Genomic DNA, 11843 nt, shown 5'->3' on the forward strand with positions numbered 1-11843 from the left:
CACGGTCAGGCCGTATCTAAAGGGCCCATGCCGTGGCTGGTGGCTCCTGCGCGGGAGTGACGTCACGTGACTCCGGACAGTCACAGAGCCAGAGTCCATGGCCCCGGAAGGAAGAGGGGTGAAGATGGATGTGCCCACCAGAGGGAACATCGCAGGCTTCGTTTGCAGGTAAGTGCAACATAATAGGCTAGTATGTGATGCATCAGGGTTTACTTCCTCTTTTAAGCCCTGGTTCACACTGGGTACGATTTGGAACGATTTGAGATGCGATTTGACATGGCGGCATTTGCCGGCAATTGTCGGCAATGGCACTGTCCTAATCAGTGCGACGCCGCATCTGCGATTTCAAAAAGTAGTTCCTGTACTACTTTTTGCGATTTCGGGCCGCGATTTACATTAAATTGCGGCCGAAATCGCGGCGAAATCGCGGTAAAATCGTGCATTTTACCACGATTTTGAATTCGCAGCAGTGTGAACCTAGGCAAAGGCTTGTCTCCTCTGGCGGTACATATTCAACGCTCACAAATGATTTGAAAATGTGTCTCGCAGTTTAAAGCGGTTGTATACTCTTAAAAATAATTTTAAAAAAACCTGCAAGGAGAAGGCATAATGAGCTAGTATGAATAGCATACTAGCTCATTATCAATTACTTACCTTAGATCGAAGCCCCCAAAGCGGTCCTCAGACATGTCTTCCGCCTTGATACCAGGAGTGACTTCCAGGTATCGCCGCTCCGGCGCTGTGACTGGCCGGAGTGGCGATGACCTCACTCCCGCGTGGATCGGCACGATCTCCGCACATGCGCACATTTCTGCCACTTTCCGGCAGGCTCCCATTCAAGAGCCGACACGCTCAGTGCGCCTGCGTCTACGGCGCGCATGACATCGGCGCCCGCTTTTCTGCAAATATCTCCTTAAAGCGGTAGTTCACCCTCACCCACATGATTTTACCATCGAGACAGGCATTGTAGCGCGAGCTACAGTATGCCTGTCCCGATTTTTTTAACCCCGGACTCACCTTGTAATCGGACATCGTAGATTTCGGCTCTCGCGGGGAATGGGCGTGCCTATGGAGAGGGAGGATGATTGACGGCCGGCCCTGGCACGTCACTCTCCCCGAAGACAGCCGGAGTAGGTCTCGGCTCTTCACGGCGCCTGCGCACAGGCTATGCGCAGGCGCCGTGAAGAGCCAAGCCTATTTCGGCTATTTCCGGAGAAGCGTGACGCGCCAGAGCCGGCCGTCAATCATCCTCCGTCTCCATAGGCAAGCCCATTCCCCGGTATCTTCGATGAACGATTACAAGGTGAGTACGGGGGTAAAAAAATCGGGACAGGCATACTGTAGCTCGCGCTACAATGCCTGATTTTATGGTAGTAGAAATTTTTTTTTTTTTTTTCCGTTCATAGGGTGAACCCCCGCTTTAACCATGTAGGTTAAGGAGATATTGCAAGCACCTACAGGTAAGCCTTAGAGCCCATTCACATCTAGGCGACAAAACGCCGGACGCTTGTGCCGCTAGAGGGGAGAATTCCCATTGCTGTCTATGGAGATGGTTCACATCTCATAGACGCCGTACGCCTGTCGCCTGAAAAAAAGTCCCGGACCCTTTTTTTCAGGCGACATTGGCGTTCGGCCATTGACAGCAATGGGAAGGATTTGAAAAAAAAAAAAAAAAAAAAAAGATACACTATTCGCGGCAAAATACGCTGCGTACGCGGCATTGCTTGTCGCGGAGGTGTGAATGCAGCCTTAATGTAGGCTTACTTGTAGGTGCAAATATACCATGAGGGTATACAACTGCTTTAACATCTGCCAGTAGAAGGTTGCCCCATATTGCCACTCTTAAACGTTGCACTTCACATTTTTTTGACGCGCTATAACACGTTACAACTCTTGTTTCCATGTGTAATGTGCCTAATAATTGGATTGTCACAGCTGTGCAAGATGTTTTTTTTTGTCATTTCAGGGGTGACTATTGGTAGCAATTGTTTTCCATTTCTTTTTTAATCAGTGAGAAAAATAGGTCCCTCTTTACCATTTTTTTTTAAAGAAATACTTTTAGTTTCCTTTAAAGAGTAAATGTGATATAAGTCCACCCTGCTGCATGACAGAACGGTAACCTCTAGCCCTGCCACTGTGGAAATAGCAGAATTATTCATAGCATGCTACATGATCTAGGGGTTCTACCTTGGCTACCCTTACAAGTGCAAAACTCCAGGTCAACTATCTGGTTACAAAGCCTTGTAGAATGAGTGAACAAGTGAAGTACTGAGTAGAAAATCTGGAAGGTAAAAAAAAAAATAAAGCAAATTTTCCTGTTCGTTTTTCTTTCTTTCATTGTAATGCAAATAGAGAACTTTGGCTAAAGCTATTTTCAAAACACTGTAGTTAATAGAGAACAATGCCTGTGTGCAATATATTATGTAAAAGGAAACCACAGGTATACCAATTCTGTTTATAAAAGTGACACAATTGTGGCTAACAGAAGACGGCCGTCGCGGTAAGCAGAAGTACAGCCGAGTTCAGCAACAACGTGGTCAAATATCACACAGTCAGCGGCGGCCATCTGAGCGTCAATGAATCAAGTCTGCCAAAAGCACAAGGCTGGACGCCACATTTTTAGAATTAAAGGTAAAGTAGGAGCAGAACTACACATTACACACACAGCCCAAACACAAAAGTTCACCTGTAACTATCACAAAACAAAAATGTAATCTCTGCAATCATCTGTACACATGAAAAACCAGGCAGACCCCCTTGTAGCCTTATTTATTTAGGTTTGACGATTTTCACAGTCCTTTACTTATTGTATGTCAGTGCCTCAAGGAGCTTACAATCTAATGCAGGGTACACACAGGGCCGGATTTGCTCTCCTTACCGCCCCAAGGCCAGGTTCCGCAATGCACCCCCTCCCTGCCAACCAAACCCCCCCCCCCCCCCAAATCAACGGAGAATGAGCGGCACGGTTAGTTAAAATATTTTTTGTTTAGTTTTTTTACCACTTTTTTTTTTTATGATTATTAGTAGCTTGTCGCTTACTTTTTTAAATTTTTGTATAATTTTCTTCTTATTTTCCTTATTCTTTACTTTTTTATTTAATTATTTCTTATTATTTATTTATTTTTTATCAATTTTGTTCACTTAACTTTTTTGCTATCACACAGAAGAAAACAATTCCCTGTGTGATAGCAATTGGAGGTGACATGTTCTCTTTATTGACACTGTGCTAGAACTCCTGTCACAGCTGAGATGGGAAGAGCACAGCTCTCCCCTCTCTCTGTGTACATCGGCAGCAGGGACAGGAGACAGACTCGGTAGCCGGGGGGAGGCCGGAGTCCCGAAGACAGAGCCAGCAAAGAGAGGTATGTGGGGTGGGAGGAGAGGGGAGGACGGACAGGAGCACACATTTTACAAGTGATTTTGGCGACATCGCCGCAATCACTTGTTAACGAGCGAGCGGATTCCCCCATAACTTACCGCCCTTAACTGTATGTTCCAGGCGTCGGGGGACTCCATGCCACTGCCGCCCTGCCGCCCCAAGGCCTGGCCTCAGTGGCCTTGTGGGAAATCCGGGCCTGGGTACACACTAGGAGCTTGTGAGGAGCTTGATGTATTAACTATGTGATCATAGGTGTGTGCAGCCCATTGCATTAGGGTGTGCAACCCAAAGCTCAAACACATGTTCGTGTGAATGTGTATATATACACTGACGGTGTCATTAGGGTAGTGGATGGTGTCAGTAGTTTGTATTTTTATTTTTATTTTTATATTTTGTATTCTTTTTTACAATTGTATTTGTTTCATATTTTTTTTTTTTTACAAAATAGGGGGAATGTGTGGCACATGGGGTGATTAGGGTGTGCCCAGGCACACCTGGCACACCCTGTGCGCACGCCTATGGTTGCTTGCACCGATACCGTTTTTTTACCAGTGAGTACGAGTACCGATACCGAGGACTGATACCTTTGCCCATACAAATGAATGGGCTTGAGAATCACATGCAGTTTGAACAGGAACGCGGTGCGATTCCTGTCCGAATTGCAAGTCGCACCACACAGGTGTAGCACCAGGGGTCAAGTCCTGGGGAAAAAAGTGTGGGAACTCCCACCCAAGATCCACTCCCCCACCAAAAAAAATAAAAATGATACGCTCATATGCATAATTACTAAACCGCATGTTTTTTTTTTTTCCCGATCCACTGTACCTTAGTAATCCTTTATGTCACTGGCCGCTTCCTGTATATGGATTCATCGGGTAGTGTGCGGGCATTCCGTCACTTCCTCGATGCCGCAATGTCTCCTGGGAGCTTTTGTCATTGTTCCCAGGAGACATTGCGGAGGTCTGCCGCGAGTTATCGTGGGATTTAGAAAGAAGCAAGTTCTTTCTAAATCCCGCGATAACTCGAGCTGGGCATCGCCGCTTAGTGAAGAAATGGCTCGGGCGGCTCGGCTGCTCTAGTCCTGCAAAGGGAACTGTGAAAAAAGTGCAGGAACTCCGTTCCCACGCGTTGCCGCAGGACTTGAGCCCTGTGTAGCACTACCCCCGAAGGAGCTGCTGGTTTGTTTTGGGCGGCATGTTACCTCTATTACTTTGCCATCCAGGGTAATTGATGAGAGCTGAGAAAAGAGACGTTGCGTTTCTTTTTCTGTGCTTTATTTACCAAACGTGGTAAAAGAATAAAAGTAGTAGTTGAAGAGGTGGAAGGGTAATAGATAATAGGTTCAGGTGTATAACTTTTATTCAGAAGCACTCCTGCTTCCAGAAAACACAGCTTTTGTTGCCACTCTAGCCAAAGCGGGTATTGCGCACCTGGGTAGGCCTCTCTCACCAGCCTAGCAGCCAGGGTGTCGCACGGAAACTTTAGCAAAGTCTCTGCCACAGACCTTCTTAAAGGAGATGTATTCGGTCCAAAATCCTCTCAGCTCGGATCTCTTCCTGAAATAGGTTCTTGTAAACTCAGAACTGACAGACGACCTCTCATGCCGCGTACACACGATCGGTTCGTCTGATGAAAACCGCCTGATGGAAAAACGTGCCGCATTTTCCAATGTGTGGGAATGTCATTAAGGCCTGGTGCAACTGTGATTTCACCCCATTTCCATTTTTGATGTGAACTCCATACATGTGATTTCTGGAGGAGGTGAATATTTGGGGGAAAATGCAACTGGAATTGCATCAAAAACACATGTAAACCTAAGCTGTCTCTGCTCCGGCATCTACTGTATGTCCCCCATTCGGTGTATTTCACTGAAGGTGCAGGTCAGGCTAGGAGTCCGCCCTGACTCCATATAATCCACAAAATAAGGACAAGAAAAAAAAAAGCCTTATGAAACATGTTGAGGGGGCGTGGCCTGAATGGAGTTAAAATTAAGCTGCTATCAGCTATCACACGCCGGGCTTGTATGGTGTGCAGTAGTGTAGATGCGTTTTTGATGCGTTTCTATGAAGTCTATGGGGCACAAAATTGAAATGCATTGCACCAAAGCAGCAAAGGACCCTTCCCAAAAGTCTCAGCACAGTAACATTGCATTAAAGTTAACGGGCACCACTGAAAACAATGCGGTTTCCATTGTCATGAGATTCTGTGCGAGTCACATCTGAAATCGCACTAGTGTGAATCAGACCTAGAATTAACTGCACCCCCCATCTGCTAAAGAGCAACGCATGGATTCCCTGACCCCCATATATGTGAACCTGGACTAAGGCTCCTGCAGTTTGCTTTTGATCTGTTTCTGCAGTGCTTTATGCGATGCATTTTTGCATTTATTATGCTTTCTCTTTTTTTTTTTTGGGCATTAGGCAGATAAAAAAAATGCAAAATCACAGTAAAATTGTGGCAAAAATGCACTACATGCTTTTCTGAAGCTTCTCCATTGAAGTTAGGGTTGTCCCGATACCACTTTTTTAGGACCGAGTACAAGTACCGATACTTTTTTTCATGTACTTCGCCGATACCGAATACCGATACTTTTTTTTAAATGTGTCCCCAAATGCAGGCGTGTCCCCAAATGCAGCCATGCCCCTCCACAAATGCAGCCATGCCCCTCCACAAATGCAGCCATGCCCCTCCACAAATGCAGCCATGCCCCTCCACAAATGCAGCCATGCCCCTCCACAAATGCAGTCATGCCCCCCACAAATGCAGCCATGCCCCTCCACAAATGCAGCCATGCCCCTCCACAAATGCAGCCATGCCCCTCCACAAATGCAGCCATGCCCCTCCACAAATGCAGCCATGTCCCCCACAAATGCAGCCATGTCCCGAAAGAGAAAGCCAATGCCCCCCCCCCGCGCCCCCTGCCGCCTAGTTGATCAGCACGGGGAACATTACAGCTTTCATTTGAATAGCTGTGTGTTCCCCCGCCGCGCCTCGTCATATATAGCCCCTCCCCCTTGTCCGGGCACTTTGATAGACAGATCACCCATCCAATCCAGGGATCTGTCTATAAAAGTGCCCGGACAAGGGGGAGGGGCTATATATGACGAGGCGCGGTGGGGGAACACACAGCTATTCAAATGAAAGCTGTAATGTTCCCCGCGCTTTTCAACTAGACGGCGGCGGCGGGGGGGGGTCTTGGCTTTCTCTTTGAGGACTGCACTGCTCCGCTCTCCGCCCCCTTTTGCCGCCCACTCTCTGCCCGCTTTCACTCTGAAAAAAATAAAGTATCGGGCGAAGCATCGGGAGCATTTACGCGAGTACAAGTACTTACGCAAATGCTCAGTATCGGTCCCAATACTGATACTAGTATCGGTATCGGGACAACCCTAATTGAAGTCTATTGGTCAAAAAACGCACAGTGAACGTGTCCCATAGGAAACCATGTTAAATGGACTGTAGTGCTTTTCTGCACAAAGCAATAAAAAACGCTTAGGTGTGAACCAAGCCTAAAGCCTGGTACATGCTATGGGACCTTTCACACAGCCGTTCGATCAGGTCCGCCTATCAGATTTTCAGGCTGACCTGATTGGACGCTGCAATGTCCTCTATGGACGACAGATGTCAGTGGACACGTCTGCTGAAAACAGATGGGCGGTGGTCCCATTTTCCCATCCACCCGGTGGATCAGATCCCCATAGAGGAGCGTGTCATGGACTGAGCGTGATGGACTGTGCCCATGTCCGCTCTGCACAGTGGAGCAGACACGGACCTGTCATCCGCTTGCTCAGCAGGGTGAACAGATTCCGTTAAGCAGAGGCGCCCGTGTGAAAGGGGCCTAATAGTTTTTTTTTTGTTCAATCCAGCGGGTTGAACAAAGAAAAAAACTGACAGCTCTGGTCAGAGATGATGTACTAACAGTCTGATGTTAGTACAGCGAGTTGTTGTGTTCTGATAAGGGGACAGCCCCCTCCCCTCCGCCAGAACACTCTCTGCCATTGGCTGAGAGCGCCGATTGGGAGCCGATCAGTTGCAGGTTTTCCAGCATGCACGGCCGGCTTCTGTCGTACCGTCTAACATATAAATGGGCTGAATGTCGGACGTTTTTTATTGAACTCCGCGATGTCTCCCGACATTCGACCCACATGTACTACTCCATTAACACCTAGGTGTTTGTGATCTATCAGCGATGAGAGCTTCTTTTGGGTGACAAGATTTGCGCAATGCGTTTTGCCGCAATTGCAGCAGAATCGCACCCGCCTTTAGGTGCCATTGAAAACGAATGGCACCTGAACAAGCGTTTGTGATTGTTTTGCAGAGCGATTTGGGATCTCATGGCGATTCTACCTGCGATCCCAAATCTCTCTGCAAAACTGACAAATGGCGCTATGCTTTTTTCAATCGCCATTCATTTTCAAAGGCATCTAAAGTTGGGTGTGACTCTGCTGCGATAAATCACGCTGCAATCGCGGCAAAGCGCATTGCGCAAACCTTGTTACCCAAATGAAGCTCTTATCGCTGATCGGTCACAAACACCTGGGTGTTATTGGAGCCTAATGCAAAACCAGGCGGCGCAAAGCTTGTCTCCCGAAAGGAACTTCACGGCAGAATCGCACTCACGTTTGAAAATAAATGGCGCCTGAACAAGCGTGGTGCGATTTGTCAGTTTTGCGGATCCCGTGATCGCAAACGTCTAGGTGTGAACAGAACCTTATTGCTGGACTGTTTTCATATAAGAGGACGGATACATTGTGTATGGTGGACAACTATTGAGGATTGTACACAGACTGACATTTCCATGTGATCTTTATATAGGATTGTTATTATTATGATGTTTATACATTATTATTGAATGTTATTATCAGGATGATATGAGGCACCATCAGCTGGGTGTGGGATGGTGTCACCATTACACCTGATATGTAAATCTCCATCCCTGTCACTATGGAGGAGATCTCTGACAGCTGGGTGACCCCGGGCTCTCCTGTCATCAATCATGTAGATCGGGGTCACTCTGCCACTAGCAATGGAGGGGTCACATCCCTACAGGGACACTTACCGCTTCCTTGGCAGCGCTGACCGGTACCAGGATCCCCCTCCGAGGCCAGGCGCCATGCTGCAATATGTCGCGATAGTGTCGCGCTCCCCTCCCGTCCCGATAGGCGCCATAACACGCCAGAGCCAGGCCTGCCCCGGCCGCCCCGGACACCAGCAGGGAGCCCCGGGAGGAGGCGAGAACCCGGAGGAGGCTGCGGAGAGCCGACATGACCGGAGAGATGGAGGACCGAGAATGAGGAGGAGGGGGAGGGGGAGGAAAGATCGCGAGAAGAAACCCAGGAGACCCTGTCACTGCCGGATCAACCCTTTCAGCCTGTCACCGTGTTACCGACCGACACACCGGACTGGGTACCGACACTGACTTATTTCACCGCTCAGCTTCATATCACTGACAACACCTGAGAGGTCGCCTGTCCCGCCTCTCCTTCTGTCAGCACCGGTGCCGCTCTCTGTCCCCCTTCTCCGGTCAGCAGCACTTCCATACCACCCGGGCACCTTCCATACCGGGCACCATCACCCCCTTCCTGCCCAGGCTGTCACATTTTAAATGACAATTATGCTGTCATACAACACTGTACCGATATGAAATTGTTATCATTTTTTTTGTGACAAATAGAGTTTTCTTTTGGTGGTATTTAATCACCACTGGGGTTTTATTATTTTTTTCTAAATAAATAGAAAAATACAAAAAAAAAAAAAAAAGTTGACTTTGTTTCTGTTTTTCCAAATAAGTAATGTGTCTCCTTCATTGATGTGAGTTAATGAGGCTGCACTAATGGGCACTGCAATGTGGCACTGATAGGCTGATGGGCACTGATATATGGAACTGATAGGCTTATGGGCAGGGCCGGCGCTAGCGCAAGGCAACAATGGCACTTGCCTTACGGGGCCAGTGCCGCCAGCGGAACAGGGCGGAAAACTGCAGGACCGACCTAACCGAGACGGCTGCGCGGGGTGCAGTTTACCCAGGCGCCACAGAGATGGGGGCGCTCAAGCGCCAGAGTGCTCACTGCTCCCCTCCCTCCTCCTCCTCTCCTTGTTGGCGTCTTTCTGGACACTGCAGCCGCTCTCTCCACCAGTCACCGTCCGTGTCACTATCTTCTTCTCCACCCAGGCGGCGCGGCTCCACACTGTCCTCTCCAGCTGCGTGCGCGCCGGGGGGGGGGGGGGCGGCAAAATGCACCTTTGCCTTAGTTGGCAAAAATCCTTGCACCAGCCCTGCTTATGGGTAGTGATATATGGCACTGATGGGCAGTGATATTTGGCACTGATGGGCACTGATAGGCTGCTGGGCACTGATATATGGAACTGATGGGCACTGATATATGGTACTGATGGGCAATGATATATGCAGCAATTACCAGTTGGGTCCTGGAAATATCAAGCAAGTGTACCTATTCACCAGCACACAAAGGGGCCCTGCGTGACTTTAATATGTTGCACCTATCTTTGTGATGTGATCTCTTTCATTAAAAGAAACCTTAGGATGGAAGTTGGCAATCCATGGTGTGCTGGTGAATATGTACACTTGCTGATTGGTCGGCACCGCCCATGTGACAGAGCTGAACAATTAGAATGCTTCAAAATGTCTCTTCCGACGAGGGACGTTTTGAACATTCAGCTGAGGGGATTTCTAAGCCCCGGACTTCTGTCGCGGACATACTGGGGCTAAGAACGCGGAGCTTGCTGCGGTCCAGGTTAGCGGGAGGGGGGGGACCTGGGTAAGTTCACCTTACAGATTTTTCTGGCAGGCCCTTGCACTACATGGTTTTGGTACATCACCATTTACTATGGGGAACCACTATCTACAATGAGGAACCACCATCTACTATGGTGAATCAATGTCTACTCTGTGGAACCACCATCTATTAAGGGAAACTACTATATACTATGGTGGACCACCATCTACTATAGGGACCAAACAAAGGAACGCGCTGCTCCAGTTGAGATAGGAAGCCTGATGATTTCTTGGGTGCCCGCCCCGGCTCGCCTCCGCATACAACCAACAATGAAAGAGATGGCTGCACTCCAAGATCAATCAAAATTCTTTAATATATGAACATCCCAAGTCCTATGCCCCGTACACACCATCACTTTATGTGATGAAAAAAAACGACGTTTTTAAAAACGTCACTTTAATTGACCGTGTGTGGGGGAAAACGTTGTTTTATGTCTTGTAAAAAACGACCAAAAAAATTGAAGCATGCTTCAATTTTATGTGTCGTTTTTCAAAACGTCGTTTTTTACTTCACAGAAATTGACCGTGTGTAGCAAAAAAACGTCGTTTTAAAAGACGTTTTTACACCCGCGCATGCCCAGAAGCGAGCTTCAATGGAAAAAGTGGTGAGAACGTAACCGCGCTTTGCTAGAACATTGTGAGAAAAACGATGGTGTGTAGGCAACTTCTTCTTTGAAAATTGAAGTTTCAAAAACGTTGTTTTTTACTTCACAGAAAATGTCGTTTTTTTTCATCACATAAAGTGATGGTGTGTACGGGGCATTACAAACAGACAGGCAGGTAGACTAGTTTCACACACTAACATGTGTGCTTATTCATTACACCATACTATATGGACCCATTATCTACTATGGGGAGCCACCATCTGCTATGGGGAACCACCATCTACTCTGGGGACCCATTGTCTACTCTGAGGAATCACTATCTACTATAGGGACCTAATATGTTCTATAGGGAACCACTATCTACTATGGGAAACCACCATCTACTATGGTGACCCGCTATCTATTAAGGGGACCCACCACCTACTATAGGGAACCACCATCTACTTTAGGGCCCCTTTACTATGGGAAATCAACATCTACCATGGGGACCCACCATCCACTATGGGGACCCACCATCTACTATAAGGACCCATTATCTACTATGGGGAATCACCATCTACTATGGAGAACCACCATTTACTATAGGGACCCATTATCTACTATGGGGAATCACCATCTATTATTGGGACCCATTATCTACTATATGGAACCACCATCTACTACAGGGACATATTATCTACTATGAGGAACCACCATCTACTATAAGGAGCCATTATCTACTATGTGGAATCACTATCTACTATGGGGAACCACCATCTACTATTGGGACCCATTATCTACTATGGGGAACCACCATTAACTATGGGGACCTGTCATCTATTATGGGGACCCACGATCTACTGTGGGGAACCTCAATATACGATGGGAACTCACTATTTACTATGGTGACCCACAACACATACAATTTAGCATGTCAGAATGTATACGTTAAAATGCAAAAGTGTTGACTGGCACTCAGAATTAAGATTTTGCATAATACTGTTTGAGACATCATGTCTCATTTATGGACTTTCAACTCACGGAATATGATTATTTCCACGTTCGTATATCATCACTTTGTTAGTCT

At 47.4% G+C, this 11843-nt stretch overlaps 1 protein-coding gene across 5 annotated transcripts in view; it reads right to left on the minus strand.

The window, feature by feature from the left end:
• The window catches only part of MICU3 (mitochondrial calcium uptake family member 3), a 262036-nt gene extending 253279 nt beyond the window's left edge, over positions 1–8757 (minus strand). For 2 of the 5 annotated variants that reach the window (XM_040334669.1, XM_040334666.1), the window contains exon 1: positions 8436–8756. In XM_040334669.1, coding sequence (XP_040190603.1) covers positions 8436–8642 — 207 coding nt within the window. In that variant the 5' untranslated portion in view covers positions 8643–8756. Of the gene's footprint in view, positions 1–8435 lie in introns of all 5 variants that reach the window. The other 3 variants (XM_040334668.1, XM_040334665.1, XM_040334667.1) reach the window with 3 other exon arrangements.
• Between the last annotated feature and the right edge of the window lie 3086 nt (positions 8758–11843).

This window comes from Rana temporaria, chromosome 1 (assembly GCF_905171775.1).
Source record: "Rana temporaria chromosome 1, aRanTem1.1, whole genome shotgun sequence".
Lineage (NCBI taxonomy): Eukaryota > Metazoa > Chordata > Amphibia > Anura > Ranidae > Rana > Rana temporaria.